At 47.4% G+C, this 17,786-nt stretch overlaps 1 protein-coding gene across 2 annotated transcripts; it reads left to right on the forward strand.

Moving 5' to 3' along the window:
• The first annotated feature begins 654 nt into the window (after positions 1 to 654).
• Positions 655 to 10,786, forward strand: PPDPF (pancreatic progenitor cell differentiation and proliferation factor). Of its 2 annotated transcripts, none has more exons than XM_039912876.1 (5): positions 655 to 876; positions 7,786 to 7,874; positions 9,316 to 9,393; positions 9,765 to 9,861; positions 10,371 to 10,786. In XM_039912876.1, exons 2-5 carry the CDS (start codon positions 7,820 to 7,822, stop codon positions 10,483 to 10,485), a joined length of 345 nt encoding a protein of 114 aa, XP_039768810.1. In that variant the 5' UTR covers positions 655 to 876; positions 7,786 to 7,819; the 3' UTR covers positions 10,486 to 10,786. The 2 variants fall into 2 exon arrangements, with proteins under 2 accessions (XP_039768810.1, XP_028926240.2); XM_029070407.2 differs by lacking the exon at positions 655 to 876 and adding an exon at positions 9,501 to 9,585 and having other exon boundaries at positions 7,824 to 7,874.
• Positions 10,787 to 17,786: the final 7,000 nt, after the last annotated feature.

The raw sequence follows: 17,786 nt of genomic DNA on the forward strand, positions 1-17,786 counted from the left end.
TCTTAAGCGCTCAGTAAATACGATGGATCCCCAAGCTGGGTCCTGTGACAGTTCCGATGCCGTTGGCTGCAAGCAAAGGGGGGCGGGGCTTTAGAGGGGGCGGGGCCGGGGTTTGGGCGGAGCCTGGGATTGGGCAGGGCTTTAAGGTGGGCGTGGCCTCGGATTGGGCGGAGCCTTTGATTGGGCAGGGCCTGAGGGTGGGCGGGGCCTGAGGTTGGGGCGGAGCCTTTGATTGGGCAGGGCCTGCGAATGGGCGGGGCCTGGGAGTGGGCAGGGTTTGGGAGCGGTCGGAGCCTTTGATTGGGCAGGACCGGGGAGTGGGCGGGGCCTGGGTTTGGATGGAGCTTTTGATTGGGCAGGGCCGGGGAGTGGGCGGGGCCCGGGAGTGGGCGGAGCCCTTGATTGGGCGGGGCCGTGGGGTCGGGCGGGGCCTGTGATTGGGCGGGGCCGGTGGGTGGGCGGGGTCTGCGAGTGGGCGGGGCCCGGGATCGGTCCGGGCTTGTGATTGCGTAGGGCCTGGGTTGGGGCGGGGCCTTTGATTGGACAGGGCCCGGGAGTGGGCGGAGCCTTCGATCGGGCAGAGCCGGGCAGTGGGCGGGGCCTGGGATCGGCTGGAGCTTTTGATTGGGCAGGGCCGGGGAGTGGGCGGGGCCCGGACTAGAGAGGGGCCGGCTTTGCCGCGCCGCCGCCCTATATAAGAGGGTACCCGGTCCCCCCTACGGCTCGTAAATCCGAAGATCTCTTACAGTCGGTGGCCGTGGAGTTCCCTCCCGTGGTCTCCTCTACAAATGGGCTCTGTGGCCTAGCGTTCCCCTTCCTCAGCCAAGTCACCAGTGATCGCCAGCCGCGGGGCGCCCAGGGGACCCTCCGCCCAAGGTAAGAGACCCCCGCCCCGCTCGCTCCGCCTTTCCGTCCCCGGCGCGCGGGCGGGACGGGGCAGGGGCGCGAGCCGAGCTCCGCCGCGACGCCGGCCGGGCGCGCGCGCGCCCCCGCCGCCCCTCTGCCGCCCCCTGCTGGAGCCGCCGGGGCGTGGCGGCCGGGGCGCCGTGCGCATGCGCGAAACTCACCTTGGGCCGTCGGGGGGCGGGGGGGGGGGGGGCCGACACCGTTGACAGACAGTCACCTGCAAAGGAGTATTTAGTGAGCGCTCCCTGGGTGCGCAGCACTGTCCTAAGCGCTACGGAGACAGGGTTGGGGAGACACATTCTGGGCCCACGACGAGCCTTAAGAATTTAAGAAAAAAATGCCTCCCCCCCCAATTGTTGGCACAAAGTCACTTTTCATTCAGTCGCACTTTGCACTCACTGGGTGCAGAGCACTGTCCTAAGCGCTTGGGAGACAGGGTGGGGAGACACATTCTGGGCCCACGACGAGCCTTAAGAATTTAAGAAAAAAATGCCTCCCCCCCCCAAATTGTTGGCACTTTTCATTCAGTGGCATTTAGTGAGCGCTCACTGGGTGCAGAGCACTGTCCTAAGCGCTTGGGAGACAGAGTGGGGAGACACATTCTGGGCCCACGACAAGCCTTAAGAATTTAAGAAAAAAATGCCTCCCCCCCCAATTGTTTGCACAAAGTCACTTTTCATTCAGTCGCACTTTGCACTCACTGGGTGCGGAGCACTGTCCTAAGCGCTTGGGAGACAGGTTGGGTAGATACATTCTGGGCCCACGACGAGCCTTAAGAATTTAAGAGAAAAATGCCCCCCTTCCCCCCAAATTGTTGGCACTTTTCATTTAGTCGCATTTAGTGAGCGCTCACCGGGTGTGGAGCACTGTCCTAAGCGCTGCGGAGACAGGGTGGGGGGACACATTGACACATTCTGTGCCCATGACGAGCCTTAAGAATTTAAGAAAAAAATGCCCCCCCCCCCCAATTTTTGGCACTTTTCAGTCGTATTTAGTGAGCGCTCACTGGGTGCGGAGCACTGTCCTAAGTGCTTGGGAGACAGGTTGGGTAGATAGATTCAGTGCCCATGACGAGCCTTAAGAATTTAAGAAAAAAATGCCCTCCCCCCCAGGTTGTTGGCACATAAAGTCACTTTTCATTCAGTCGGATTTAGTGAGCGCTCATTGGGTGCAGAGCACTGTCCTAAGCGCTTGGGAGACAGGGTTGGGGAGACACATTCTGGGCCCACGACGAGCCTTAAGAATTTAAGAAAAAAATGTCCCCCCCCCCAAATTGTTGGCACTTTTCAGTCACATTTAGTGAGCGCTCACTGGGTGCAGAGCACCGTACTAAGCGCTTGGAATGTACAAATCGGTAGTGAGCACTCACTGTGTGCAGAGCACTGTACTAAGCGCTCGGGAGGGTCCCAACAGCGTTGGTAGGCCCATTCGCTGTCCACGATGAGCGTTAAGGATTTAAGAAAAAAATGCCCTCCCCCAATTGTTGGCACGTAAAATCACTTTTCAATCATATTGAGCGCTCACTGTGTGCAGAGCACTGCACTAAACGCTTGGGAGAGTACCAACAGGTTTGCTAGACCCAATCCCTGCCCATGATGAGAATTAAGAATTTAAGAAAAAAATGGACACCCCCCCCAATTGTTGGCACATAAAGTCACTTTTCAGTCGTATTTATTGAGCGCTCACTCTGTGCAGAGCACTGTACTAAGCGCTTGGGAGACAGGGTTGATAGATACATTCCGTGCCCACGCCGAGCGTTAAGAATTTAAGAAAAAAAATGGATGTTCCTCCCCCCACCCCCAATTGTTGGCAGGTAAAATCACTTTTCATTCATTCAGTCGTATTTATTGAGCGCTCACTGTGTGCAGAGCACTGTATGGCTCAGTGGAAAGAGCCCGGGCTTTGGAGTCAGATATCATGGGTTCGAATCCTGGCTCTGCCACTTGTCAGCTTTGTGTGGGCAAGTCACTTAACTTCTCTGTGCCTCAGTTACCTCATCTGTAAAATGGGGATGAAGACTGTGAGCCCCACGTGGGACAACCTGATTCCCTTGTGTCTACCCCAGCGCTTAGAACAGTGCTTGGCACATAGTAAGCGCTTAACAAATGCCAACATTATTATTACTAAGCGCTGGGAATGTACAATTCGGCAACAGATAGAGGCCATCCCTCTCCGCGTACAGCTGTCTGATGTTGGAGTCGGTTATCTCATTAGTGCATTTGTACTTGCAAAATTCCTGGCTGCGCATTTTTTTAATCGCAAGGAAGAATGGCTTCTGGTGAAGTCCTTGGAGGAAGAAAGTGGTGGTCCGACACGAGGAGGGTTACGAGAGGCATTCCGTGAAAGATTTGCAATAGTAGCAGAAATTTTGAATAATTCACTCTTTTTCTCGCTTAGCAAGTTTGAGATTAGCGAGGAGGTGCGAGGCCAGGCCGCCGATGGACACCGTTAGAAATGAACGTGTCGCTCGTGTTTCGCATTGGCGGAAGCAAGTGATTTGGGCGCAGTTCTGCCACAGACCCAGATCGTTTGTGAAAACGGAGGTGGTCAGACCTTGAAGGTGACATTATATTCCGTTTCGTGGGCAAGTGAAACGTCCATTCCGTGTACATCAGACCGAGCCGGCCTCCTACCTCGTTTTGAAAGTTTCCATTTCTGGTGCCACAAAAGTAGGACAGATTCCAGGCCTCAGACCATCACACTGACTACAACTTTTCAGTATTTAAAAGTAAACTTAGATGCGTTGCTTTTAACGATCTCACACTGGGGAGAACGTGTCTACCAACTCCTTTTCTCCTCTCCCAAGCGTCTAGCACAGTGCTGGGGGACACAATAATCGCTCAATAAATACAGTTGATGTTTAATCGCCCAGGGCTTGAAGGGAGCAGACGTTGTAAGACTGTGAGCCCGTTGTTGGGTAGGGACTGTCACTATCTGTTGCCGAATAATAATAATAATAATGGCATTTGTTAAGCGCTTACTATGTGCAAAGCACTGTTCTAAGCGCTGGGGAGGATACAAGGTGATCAGGTTGTCCCACGTGGGGCTCACAGTCTTCACCCCCCTTTTACAGATGGGGTAACCGAGGCCCAGAGAGGAGAAGTGACTTGCCCAAAGTCACACAGCTGACAAGTGGCGGAGCGGGGATTTGAACCCGTGACCTCGGACTCCCAAGCCCGGGCTCTTTCCACTGAGCCACGCTGCCTCTCTAATTGTACTTTCCAAGCGCTCGGTACAGTGCTGCGCACCCAGTAAGCGTTCAATAAATAGGACTGACGGGGTTAACCTCTTTACCATCCCCCCGGGCGTCTACTACGGTGTTGCACAGCTGTGGCTTTTCGTAGACGCTGTTTAACGAGGAAGCCGTGGTGACTTAGGACACAAACGCGTCCCGGTGGAGGTTCGGACCCTTAAAGCCGGGAGACGTTACAGAAAATGAATAACGGCTGGAAGCGCTACCAAAGGGAGGATGAACTTTAGAAAAGAAAGAGGCCAGAAGTCGGGGGGCGGAGAAGACAAAGCCGCTAGCCCAACGGCTCCGAACGGCCATTCGGGGGGCTGTCGTATTGTTCGAGCGATGCGGATTATAGCTGCGGGGCTTATTTACCTGACTCTCTCTCCAGCCGAAAATGAGTTTTTGATTCCAGTCCGCCTCCGGGATGAAGGATGGAGGGCTGTCCTCTTCCCCCCAAAGTAGAAGGGGGAGGGAAACTGCTGCCCCCGAGCCCGTCCCCCCCAAATCCTGCCCTGGCTCGGTTTACCCTGCCTTGCCCAAGTTCCTGCCCCGCTAATATTTATAGTTTCTCCCTGTCTCTCCTTCCTGGTCCTCGGTGCAGAGAGAGAGAGAGAGAGAGAGAAAGAAAGAGGAAAAGGAACCAACAATGCATCAATAGGAGGTTTCCCCCCAGTCGAGCCCGCAGATGAGCGAAAAGCTGGGGTTGAGCCCCGGGGGCCCATGGTGGCTTCCCCGGCCATCTCCAGATGAGCTGGCTTCGGAGGACCGACCCCGGGACGGGGGGAGGGTTCCTAAATCCAATCCCAGGGCGGAGCGTTGAAAGGACGGGGGGCTTTTGTGTGTCCCCTTCCCTCCCTCCCTCCCTCCAAGCCGGCCCGAAAGACAGCAGCAGCAGCTGCTGCTGAAATGGCTGGAGCTGGGGGGCGGTGGGAGGTTCCCTCCGGGGCCATCTTCTTTCAGGAAGGGAACGAGCTGCGGCCTCCCCCACCCCCAGTGCTTTTCAGGGTGCAACGGCTGGTTTTCCAAGCGCTCAGTACAGTGCTCTGCACATAGTAAGTGCTCAAATACTATTGAATGGCTGGTTTAGGGCCTGGCCGCCCCCCCCTCCGCCCAGCCTTCATTGGGCGGGTGGGTGGGGAGAAGCTGCAATTGCCCCTTTCCCTCCCCAAACAGGATAGGGAAGTGGCAGAGGGGTGGGAGGGGTCTGCCGAGCCGGTTGCAGCCGGTTTTGCAGAGGGCGGGGAGCGCCCCGGAGCCCCCCCTCCTCACCATCCCGCTTCCTTCCCACACATTCCCGGCCGCACGGGATCGGGACATCGACGAGCTGCTGCTGCTGGTACTACACTAGTGTGTGCAGAGTGCTCCTAATAATGATGGTGATGGTATTTGTTAAGCACTTACCAAGCACTGTCCTAAGCGCTGGGGTGGATCCGGGGTCATCAGGTTGTCCCACGTGGGGCTCACACTTTTAATTCCCATTTTACAGACCAGGTAACTTGGGCCCAGAGAAGCGAAGTGACTCGGGCCAAGTCACACAGCTGACGAGTGGCGGAGCCGGGATTAGAACCTACGTCCTCTGACTCCCAAGCCTGTGCTCTTTCCATTAAACCACGGGTTGGGAGAGTGTATATAGAGGGGGTTCAGTCACGGTTTCTGTCCCTTTGGGATGGGGGCTCACAGCCCAATAATAGCGTGGCTCAGTGGAAAGAGCTGGGGCTTGGGAGTCAGAGGTCATGGGTTCGACTCCCGGCTCTGCCACTTGTCAGCTGTGTGACTGTGGGCAAGTCACTTAACTTCTCTGTGGCTCAGTTACCTCATCTGTAAAATGGGGATCAAGACTGTGAGCCTCACGTGGGACAACCCGATTACCCTGTATCTACCCCAGCGCTTAGAACAGTGCTCTGCACATAGTAAGCGCTTAACAAATACCAACATTATTATTTAAGCACTTACCAAGCACTGTAATAATAGTAATGATGGTATCTGTTAAGTGCTTACTATGTACTAAACACTGATCTAAACGCTGAGATAGATACAAGGTAATCAGGTTGTCTCGCTTGGCGCTCACAGTCTTTAATCCCCATTTTACAGATGAGGTAATTTAGGCACAGAGAAGTGAAGTGACTTGCTCCAAGTCACACAGCTGACAAGTGGCGGAGCGGGGATTAGAACTCACGACCTCTGACTCCCAAGCCCGTGTTCATTCCACTAAGCCATGCTGCTTCCCAGAAGCTTGCATGGGGAGAAGGGATTACAGACACATCAGGAGTCATGAAACATTAAAACACAGATTGTGGGGGAAGGAAATGCCACTTTGAAAAATACTGGATTCCTGGAAACGAGTATTTTTATATGTTTCTCTGTCTCCTGGCCTTTAGGGTGCAGCCAGTGGGGAGTTTAAAGTATGTTTCCAGCTTAAGCACTTTGTTACAGTATTCTGCCTACGGTAACTGCTCAATAAATATCCCTGAATTTCTAAGGAGATTTAAAGACCCCCGTTAAACAGTGGGATATAGGTGTGAGCTACTGAGAGGGAAGAGTGGATGAAAGACTGACCCATTGTCGAGCAGCCAGAAAAAAGGTGACCATTCTTGAGTAAATGCGTCTATTAGACTAAGCCAAGGAACTGGTTGCGTTGCCAAAGGAGATGGTTTACACAGTACATAAGGGACTGTTGGTGATAAAATGGTCTCTTCAGTCTCTTCTGCCACACAGTCATCGATAAGAATAAAAAAATTCAGCATGAAAAAATTCCAGGTTCTTTTGTGTGATGCATGTGAACTGTTCCTTGCTGAGCTGCTTCAGTCAAGTCTATTTTTTATTGAGCGCTTACTGAGGGCAGAGCACTGTACTAAGCACGTGACAGAGGACAATACAAAAGACACATTCTCTACCCACAATGAGTTTACAGTGTAGAGGGAAAAAGTTGAGGCACTGCTGGGATACGGACCCAATGTCACTGAGTAAATAAAGGTGGGAGAAATACAGCTGTTAATATTTAAAATTGAACTAAATGTAGCGATTTAAACTGTGCTGAACTGTTCTGTAGTGCTGTAGTCTAGCACTAGGAAATCCAGAAATTGTTCATAACAATACTTATTGAAAATAATATTTAAGCGCTTATTATGTGCCAAGCACTGTTCTAAGCACTGAAAATAAAACATTGCTTGTTCTATTTTATTGATTACCTTTTGGAACATTGTTTTTTCCGTGGGTATCTTTGTTGGGTAGGTACTAAAGGGAAACATTACTTTAAGAAGACATTCAATATTTTGGATCACTTGCAAAAGCAAAGTAAACAAGATTTCACTGTTCTTTCACTGAGGAAAATCCACAAGGAGAAGGCCCAATTTCAGTAGAATCGAAAGATGTGGTGTGGTCTTCATTGGGATCTGCCTCATGTGGGACCTGATTATCTTGTATCTACATAGTGCATAGCAAATACCATTATTATTATTATTATTATTATTATCATCATTATCCGACCAAATGAAACTTTAAGGTTCTTAATCGACGAAAGTTTGTAGCTCAGCGTTCACTCACAGTTTGCTCAGATCTGGGGGAGGCTTGTATGTGCTTTGGGTAGAACAGATGAGATAAGCACGTTTGCTGTTCGTCTGATCATGCCTTTCTCCTTTTTCCAGGTTTACATCAGCCTAAGAAACAAGAACAAGAAAAATGGCAGCAATCCCGTCAAGCGGCTCACTTGTAGCAACCCATGACTATTACCGGCGTAAGTTCTTAGTCTGATTTTATGTATCTAGGGGGAGAATTGTGACATGTTTGTACGAATTGAGTTTTTGGCAGGGTGCAGACCATCACCTTGGTGCTTGGGATTATTCAGTTAGAGGTAAAAAGATGATCTAGGCTGAACCTTGGTTGGGCCAGTGGACCATCACTCCTAGGTTTTCTCTCTCCTATCATGGTCAGAAGATGAGTGGACAGATAGGATGATGATTGCCCTCCTCGACATCCATTTCTGGTTAAAGATTTATCAATTATGGGCCCTTCATCCACAAACTTATTTAGCCCTCTTAACATTTTCTGCCTAGAAAACTTCCTAGGGTAATGAATCCCATATGCTTACTTTTCACAGTTTTCCATTTTGTTTAATCTTCTTCAGGGCAGCGAATGTTCTGTGGGCTTTTCACTCATTAGACCCTCAAATAATGTGGATTCAACCTCCAACCTTTGGGCTTTAATGGATACTGCGTAGTCTGGAGGTAGTGGGATTTGGTGAAGTAAAACCTACATTCATCCTATTCACCCCTTTGTAGGAGACTGAATTTTGAGAATTCTTTCCAAAAACATTTAATTAAATCTAGCATTGGTGATGAAACCTAATATTCCAAGAAAGCAACATAACATTTTTGGCTAAGAACAAGTCATTTTTAAGCTTGTGACATGGCCTTAATTGTGCTGCTTTCCCCTCCCTCCCAGCGAGTGTGCTTAGCAGAAATGATGGCAGGCCCTGACGCAAAGGACATCTTGATTCTCCCCTTCTGCACATATCCCTATTGGCTCCACATTTGTCCTACCTCCACCCTGATTTTAGAAAACCATTGCCCTTCTGGATAACGTCTTCTGGCCAGAGTAAATGCAGAGGTGTTCTGAATTGCCTTAGCCTTCAAGAATGTAACAGCATTGGGGAAATGACTTTCTCGATTACATCCCCCAGAGACTATTTGCCTACAGAATCCACAACTCTAGTTATAACCCCAGGACAGTTATCCTTCAGCACCCAGTAATGGTAATTTCCACAGAACTACAAAACCCATTTAAATTTATAATTGAATATGGCTTGCTTTTGGTATGGGGAGACTTGTAGATTGTCTCCCAGCTAGTGAATCTCTTGCCTCTTCTGCATACTTCTGTGGATAAACTAAAGTGGTGGAATTTCTTCCCTGAAATTTAAGAAAAGGGTAGTGCTTATTTTTCCCAGAAAACTTGCAATATAAATTTAGGTGGAGAAAGGAGAATAAGATGGGAATATCTCAAAGTCCCCCTCAGTCCTGAGGTGGTGATATCCTTATACTATCAACTTAGGCAAAAGACAAGTCTGGCCTTCAAAAAAAATAATAATAATTTAATGCAAATCCAAGAAAAGCCCCCATTTGAATAATGGGAGCAAAATGCATGCATATATTCTTAAACATGGGCATGTCTCTTTATAGGACGTCTGGGTTCCACTTCCAGCAACAGCTCCTGTGGAAGTGCTGAATACTCTGGGGAGGTTATCCCCCACCATCCAGGTAGGGATAAAGCCTTCTTTGTCCAGAAAGAGTGACCCCCAAAACTTTCTGCCTTCACTGTAACTAAAGCCACCGACTGATTGCTGTTCTATATCACTGGTTTGTAGGACAGATTCATTAATCACTGGGACCGAACCTTAGTTATGCCGTTGCTCTGTGAAAACAGCATTGATGGACAAAATCCAGAAACTGGTATTGAAAATAAAATAACACCCAACAACCTGGCTCAAAATTTGATTAGAATGTTAGATTATTTATTTGCTTGAGGTATTTTCCCAAGACACAGGTCAGGAAATAAGTTATGTGGCCCCATGCTTTAATGCCACTTAATTTGTTGCTAGACCTAGTAACCACTGTCCTGTTTTCCTTAGGTCTTCCCAAGTCAGACCCGGGCCACTGGTGGGCTAGCTTCTTCTTTGGAAAATCAAGCCATCCCTTCATGACAACGGTGTTGGAATCCCCAGAGAAGTAAGTAGGCTTTCATTTTAGGGAGAGATTTCCTGGAAACCTTGAACAATTTAAGAATGAAATGCCTGGGATAAGAATAAGGGTCATGACAAATATAAACTAAACTCGGAGGATAGGAGCTAGCTTTATCTTGTATGGGGCTAGCACTGTCTGTCTAATATGCTATTCATTCATCCTATACAAACCTCTCCAGTGAGACTGAGTACTTACCATCAACACTGAGGACCAAAAACAGATCAGAATACGCTGGAACTGAGTAGGGGAGAGGAAGAGTGGCCGGGATGGAAGATAGTGAGTGTTTAGAACTCTAGAAGTCTTGTTTGACTTACCTATGTTGTCTAGGTTTTTCCTCTAAATCCTAAAGTTGTAGTTCTTCCCAAAGTAGTCCGTAGTGCTAATGTCTTTGTTAGAGGAAGGAAGGGAAAGGATTTGGAGCAATTGAAAACCTCTCTATTTTTCACTTTTTTCTCTCTCTCATATTTTTTTCTTTTGTTGTTGTTGTTCCACAGTTCAGGAACTTTCCAGGTGGCTAATGGCATGATCACTTGTGACCTGGCTCAGGAAGCAATGAGGAAGCGCCACATCAGTGAGCCCAGCAAACCCACTGCTGGGCCTTCTGTGTGAACAAGTGGCAGACTGCTGCTGCTGCTTGATGCTTCTGAAACGCTAGGAGTCAGAGCCCATTTCCCCCCTCCCTCCCCTCCCTTCCCTTCCCCTCCTTTCCCTTTAGAATAGACAGGCTGTCTAAGTAGAAATAGTTTGTGTTTTTTTATATTTTAAAGAAAGAAAGCAAAACACCAAAAACAAACACAAATCAAGCTTTTTACTCCCAAGTTAAGAACGAGCTTTCCCGGCAGCCTTGGTAACTTTTTTGTTAAATTTGTACTCAGTGGAAACTAATAAAAAAATTTCAGCAACCTTTTAACTCTGACATGGGCTTAATTCCTCAAGCGTAAACCTTCCGAGGAAGGAGCCCCTTATGCCTCCTGCATCAAGCCAAAAGATTCAAGAAGACAAGGGTGAAAAGTAGATTTAGTTTAGGTCCAGTCAGATGCTTCCCTAGGCGTTCGGGCTATGGAGCTGATACAATTTGGGCAAAGTGTTGGTAGCATAAAACAGAAGAAAGATACGTGTCCTTGCCCTTGAACTCACAGTGTTATGAAAGACACAAGCAAACACAAATAGCAAGCATTCACTAGTCAAAAGAGTAAACATTGTCATCAAATGATTAAACTGTGATAAAATACATCCTCATACAAATTAATGCTAATAGTAAGTGAGGATTGCCTCTTGGTGGAAGTCGTTTTGTTTTTTTTTTCCATTTGTTTGCTTTTTTTCGGAAGGTTCCGAAGAGCTGGAGGTCAGGGGTTGTGCAATGGATCAGAGGAGAAATTGTGAAGAGGAATGTCGAGTTAGAAAGTTGGCATAGAGCATGAGACTTCAGGAAAAAGGGAGCTGGTGTGAAGACAGCCTGAGATACAATGCTCTGCACCCAGTAAACACTTACTAAATGCCTTAATGGTTCAGCAGTTGTGGTTTTTACAAAGGAATTCAATAAGATGTTAACTACTCCCAGGTGTTAGCCAGAACAGCAACAGAACCAAGTCACGGGATGCTAAATCTGGAGCATAAATCGCCTCATCAGACTTGGACAAAAAATGGGGCGTAATCAGCTGCAGTGGTTATGTAAGCTAGGAGGCAAAGCTTTTGGAAAGTCTTTGAAAAGAGCTTCCCTTATCTTTCTACTCTCTTCCTATCCTTTCCAGCTCCTCAATGTTATGGACCAGTAGGTGCTGGTTTGACAGCCCAAAACTGAAGCTGTGGGATTGAGTCTAAAATTTACTCTCCTCTCTCCAGCTCACCAAATGGATTTACAGCCTCAAGAAGAACAAGAAAATCAGGTGTATTATCCCTAGTAATCCTAACTTGATTTTGTTTTTAATACTGCACCCCCTCCCCCACCCGCCATCACCTTTTCCCTTTTATTATTTCCAACTCGGTGTGCAAAGCTTTCAGCAGAGGTCCTGCCAAGACAAACTTGTTAGAGCTAAAGTTTCCTGCAGCTTAGAAGGAGAGGCCTTTTACACAACTGGTTTCTGCCACAGTTGCTGTAGCAACCATAGCAATGACCAGAAAGTCATGTTTCAACGTACACTGAGTAAGGTAATGTGCCCAAGGCAAAACTCTTGAATAGCATAGCCAAATATCTAGACCATGAGCTGCTGGGGTTCAGGGACTTTGTCCGATCTGATTATCTTGTATCCACCCCACTGCTGAGTACAATACATGGCACATAGTACTTAACGAGTACCATAAAAAAATGGAGTTAAATGTCTTCTCTTTCTATCTCTCCTGTTTATCTTCTCTTTGCCTAAGAATAGGAAAAGCCAATTAAATCATTTCATTCGAGGAATAACAAGGGTGTGGCTGCACAGTCAAAATGTGGGACCGAGAACTGATCTGGCGACTTTGGGAAGTGGAAACCATGAAACTGAATATTTCAAACCCCAATCCAGGCCATGTAAGGAACCTGGCAGGGGTGGCAGTTGGTACAGGCTGGATGCTAAATAGGGCTGGAATCTGGGGGGTATTAAGGGAGGACTGAGGAAAAAAAAACGCCCCTTTCCAGCTCTGAAATACTGAGGCATGACTCTCAAACCAAATCTCTTTCAATTATATGAGGTGATGGCAGCAACAACCTTTACTGACATTACTATCATCTGACATTTTAATAGCTTTGTGAATCCCATAAACGTTAAACCTGACTTTATTGGTTAAACTCCCACAGTGATCCAGTAAGGAGTCTAGACAACTTACATTGTTATTCCACTTCTGGTCTGAGGAAAAGATCTTTTATGGAACTGTTTATCATTGGAGTTAAAGCAAGCAGTACAAAGCCTGGCTAAAATGGGACTTAGATTTCCCTCTTCCCATTTCTGTCTAGATTCTAAAGATAGGATGACTTTTCCCAGTCTTGGGAAATGGAACTTCTTTATTCACTTTACCCTTCCCACTTGTTTGATGATGGGGTGACCTGAAGATCTCACCCCTACATTTCATGTCTCACTCTTAATGATTTGCAGATAAACCGAGGAAGGGATTATCTGAAATGAAACATCTCTCGGTTTTATGTGACACCTTGCTCCTGAGGGGATTCTAGGCATTCTTACAGATACCATCTCATTTATTCTCATCTCTTTCCCAGTTCCAATTCTGCCTGCGGGAAAACTCACCCGGAGACATTCAGTGACTTGTCCAAGGTCAGCAGTCAGGCAATAGCAGAACCAAGTCAAGACACTAAACAATCTATCGATCAATCAATTAGCGGTATTTACTGAGTCATAGCAGACAAGGGGTCAAGTTGGGATAAGAACCCAGGTTCTTCCAGTCCTGCTAATCAGTCAATGAGTCAGTCAATCACATTTATTGAGCGCTTACTGTGTGCAGAGTACTAAGCACTTGGGAGAGTACAGTAATAACAATACAACACATTCCCTGTCCACAGCGAGTTTACATTCTAGAGGGGGAAACAGACAATAAATAAATAAAATTACAGATATGTGCATATGTGCTGTGGGGCTGGGAGGAGGGGAAGAATAAAGGGAGCAAGTCAAGGGGGCGGAAGAAGAGGAAAGGAGCGCTTAGCCAGGGAAGGCCTCTTGAAGGAGGTGTGCCTTCGATAAGGCTTTGAAGTAGGAAAGAGTAACTGTCCTGGCAGATATGAAGAGGTAGTGCATTCCAGGCCAGAAGCAGGATGTGGATGAGAGGTCCATGGAGAGATAGATGAGATCCGGGTACATTGAGAAGTTTTGCATTAGAGCAAAGTGTGTGGGCCGGGTTGTAGTAGGAGAATAGCGAGGTGAAGTAGGAGGGAGCAAGGTGACTGAGTGCTTTGAAGCCACTGGAGTGCAAAAGAAATACAGACTTGTTTCGGATGAAGGAGCACAGACCTGTAAAAATTCCTTGGATCTGTAATTTATTTATATTGTCTTTCTCTCACTCTAGATTGTAAATTTGTTATGGGCAGGGAAACTTCTACCAACTCTGTTGTACTGTACTCTCTCAAGTGCTTAGAACAGTATTCTCTATATAGTAAGTACTCAACAAATACCACTGACTGATTGATCCCTGGTCAAAAGTAACAATGCCAAGTTGTTCTGGGCAAATGGTCAGTTCTGGGAGAATCCCATTCATTCTTCCTTGCATCATCAGTTCTTCTCTCCTGGTTATATTTGATAAAGGATTCAGATATTCACCAATTTCAGAGAGGATCTCTACATCAGGGTCCCATCCTGACCATATCTCAGGAGATCTGCACTCAATAGGCACTCATTAAATGCCATTATTATTACTACTAATAACAATAATGATTGTGGTAATTGTAAAGCGTTCACTATTTGCCAAGCGCTGGAGTAGATACAAAATAGATTCTACACAGTCTGTGTGGGGCTCACAATCTAAGTGGACAGGAGAATAGATATCAAATTCCCATTTTACAACCAAAAAAAAGGAAATAGAGAAAGATGCAGGATTAAAAACAAGATCCCTTAACTCCCAGGCCCCCTCTTTCCATGAGTACACACTACTAACTAGCCATTGCAGAGAGGGTAGCCACTGATAGCCTTTAGGGAGGCTGGACATCCAGATGCATAAGATGTCACATGCATCATGCTGGTCATGCAGTGTAAGATGACATTATACACACCATTTTGCGGAAGCCCACCAGAGTCTGTCAGAACCTAGAGCTTTTTTCTGGGTGATCCCTGATGTTCTGACTTCCGCCGGAGATTTGGGGTTCCTTTTCCTGCTCCCTCTCAACACAGCCCCGCTTCTGAGCTTGGTGGGAGGATCCGAGTCAGTAGGAGGGTAGGTACCCCAGACAAAAAGGCATCAGCGGCCACATCCATAGCAGATAGGAGACCCATCAGCTGAAAACCACATCGTCCAGTGTAAGCCCAGATGAACGGTCACCCTAATTGCAGGATTGTGGAATCTGGAGGGGCCAGAGGCACGATGAGTTTCCTCACACAAGCGAGCCCCCTCTCCCCATTAAACTTCAGAGAGGTCCACCCCAAAATCCTGGCTGTTTTGTGATTCGGCTCACCTCCATCCGACACCATGGTGCCCTGCTGAATTTTGGAGGCATTTCGATGTTATTCACCCCTCACGCTCAATAACTCCCTGACCAAGAGATCAGGGACTTTCCTCAGGGCCTTTGCCCAATTTCCAGTTTATAAATAGCTGATATCAATTTGAGTTGAGATTGGTTCCCTCTAGGACCTGGAACGCCGTATCATATACCACTCTGCATTCCGGGGCTCTTATCAAGGCTGACTGCCCTTGAAGGGCCTGGCGGAACTTTCTAGTTTTTGATTAGCTCTTTGTACAGACCACGTGGGAAATAGCTGGCCAATAGATGGCTTGAATCGGATTTGAGCAACCCAGGGCTCAAGTAAAATGGTGAACCTGCCTAGCAACACACTTTCAAATTCACATTAGTCAATCGAAACACTTTAAAAATCCTGTTCGGTCTTGCGGTTTTCAATCCTGGCAGTCCCGCAGTTGAACAGATACGGTTGCCAAGTTACCAGTGGTGGGGGGCTCTTTTCTTTCCAAATGACAAAAGCCACGGTAAGTGGGACAATGTAAGCCGGTGCCTGTGTTTTAAGAACCTGGGCAAGAATCAAAACAACAAAATAATATTTCCCTTCATCTCTCAGGGCCTCTCCTCGGCCTTGGTTTCTTAGTACCATCTAGTGGCAGGAAGAATAAATCCCTTATTCTAATTCTGTGAAACCGCATACTGCCTACGTCTTGAAAGAGCGTCTTGCGTAGATGACACCACCGACAGTGGGATATTAACCCTGTGTGCAAATGTCACAGTCCCTTAAAGATTATGTTCACCAGAATATTGCAGCAAACTGTTTTTAGCCCCTTGCCAGTGGCTGCCTAGCCACCTCCACTTCAAACAGAAACTCTTTATCATCAGCTTTAAGGCGCTCCAACAGCTATCTCCCTCCTATCTTGCCTCCCTGATCTTCTACGACAACCCAACCCACACACTCGGCTCTTCCAACACCAACCTACTCTCTGTACCTCAATCTTGCCGGTCGCACCAATAGAGCAGAGGGGTGATGGGGAGGGGAGGAGGAGCAGAGGAAAAGGGGAGCTCAGTCTGGGAAGGCCTCCAGGAGGAGGTGAGCTTTCAGTAGGGCTTTGAAGAGAGGAAGTGTACTAGTTTGGCGGAGGTGAGGAGGGAGGGCATTCCAGGCCAGGGGTAGGACACGGGCCAGGGTCGACGGCGGGACAGGTGAGAACGAGGCACAGTGAGGAGGTGAGGAGCGGAGTGTGCGGACTGGGTTGTAGAAGGAGAGAAGGGAGGTGAGGTAGGAGGGGGCAAGGCGATGGAAAGCTTTGAAGCCAAGAGTGAGGAGTTTTTGCTTGATACGAAGGTTGTCAGGCAACCACGGGAGATTTTTGAGGAGGGGGGTGACATGCCCAGAGCGTTTCTGTAGAAAGATAATCCGGGCAGCAGAGTGAAGTATAGACTGAAGTGGGGATAGACAGGAGGTTAAGCGATCAGAAAGGAGGCTGATGCAGTAATCCAGTCGCGATAGGATGAGTGATTGTACTAACAAGGTAGCGATTTGGATGGAGAGGAAAGGGCGGATCTTGTATATCCTACTCATTTCTAAAATAGAATGAAAGACTTAATCTCATACATGCACTCTCTCTGCCCACCTTTCCCCTGCCTTCTCAGTGTTCTATTCCTAAGCAACGAAGAATCTTGTAGCAACCAGTTCCGCCTCTCTCATTTCAGTCCCTGAACACAAGGAACTCCAATTTCATCCCACACCCTCTTTTTAACAATTTCCATTTAGCCTGGCCTCTCATTGGCTGCTAATTACTTTCTTCATCATCATCAATGGTATTTATTGAGCGTTTTTGGTGTGCAGAGCACTGTACTAAACACTTGAGCAAGTGTAATACAAGAGATTTGGTACAAATGTTTGCTGCCCACAATGAGCTTACTTTCCCTGATTATGTCTCTCATCTCAACCCTGAATAGAATATGCAGAGTCAAGACCACTCCTCAATTTAATAATAATAACAGTTAATAATAATTTAATAATAATAATAATAAGCCCTAACTATATGCCACACACTGTACAAAGCACTGGGGTTAGATGCAAGATAATCATGTCAGACATATTCCCTGTTCCACATGAGGCTCGCAGTTAAGTAGAAGAGAGAACAGGTACTGAGTTCCTATTTTACCTATGAGAAAACTGAGGCACAGAGAAGTTAACTGACTTGCTCAAGGCCACATAGGAAAGTGCTGGATCTGGGATCAGAATCCAGATCCTCTGACTCCCAAACCTATGTTCTTTCCACTAGGCCACCTTGCTGCCCCATTTTCTGCCTTCATTAAAAATAGAAGAATTAGGCAATGCCCAGACTTTCTTGGATACGCTCCCACCTCCAAATCCAGATAGACCCAAATGTTTATAGTTTTTGAGCAGGTTTTTCCGAACGTTAGATTCATGCATTAATATGTATTTGTTAACTGTATTCTGAACCCTTCGTCCCTTCCCTCTGCTCGCCCCTGGAAAGTTCATCCCCAGAAGCTCTGGCTTAAAAGTTCCTGAACTATTTTCTCTAAGAGAGATTGGGAACTTGATCCTTAGTTTTCAAGGACAATCCTACCAATAGTGAGGTCCTTCCCACGCATGCCTAGGCTGAAAATACTCCAAAGCAGCATTAAATGGCACTTATCCTCTAAACTGGAAACTCTGTGGGGGCAGGGAGCATGTAAAGTACTCTCTCAATCGATTAGTACTATGATCTGCACACAATAAGTATTAAGTAAATGCCATTTGATTGATTGATCAGGACATGGGGCAATATCAACTCAACGACTGTCA

The sequence above is a fragment of the Ornithorhynchus anatinus genome, chromosome 8 (assembly GCF_004115215.2).
Source record: "Ornithorhynchus anatinus isolate Pmale09 chromosome 8, mOrnAna1.pri.v4, whole genome shotgun sequence".
NCBI lineage: Eukaryota > Metazoa > Chordata > Mammalia > Monotremata > Ornithorhynchidae > Ornithorhynchus > Ornithorhynchus anatinus.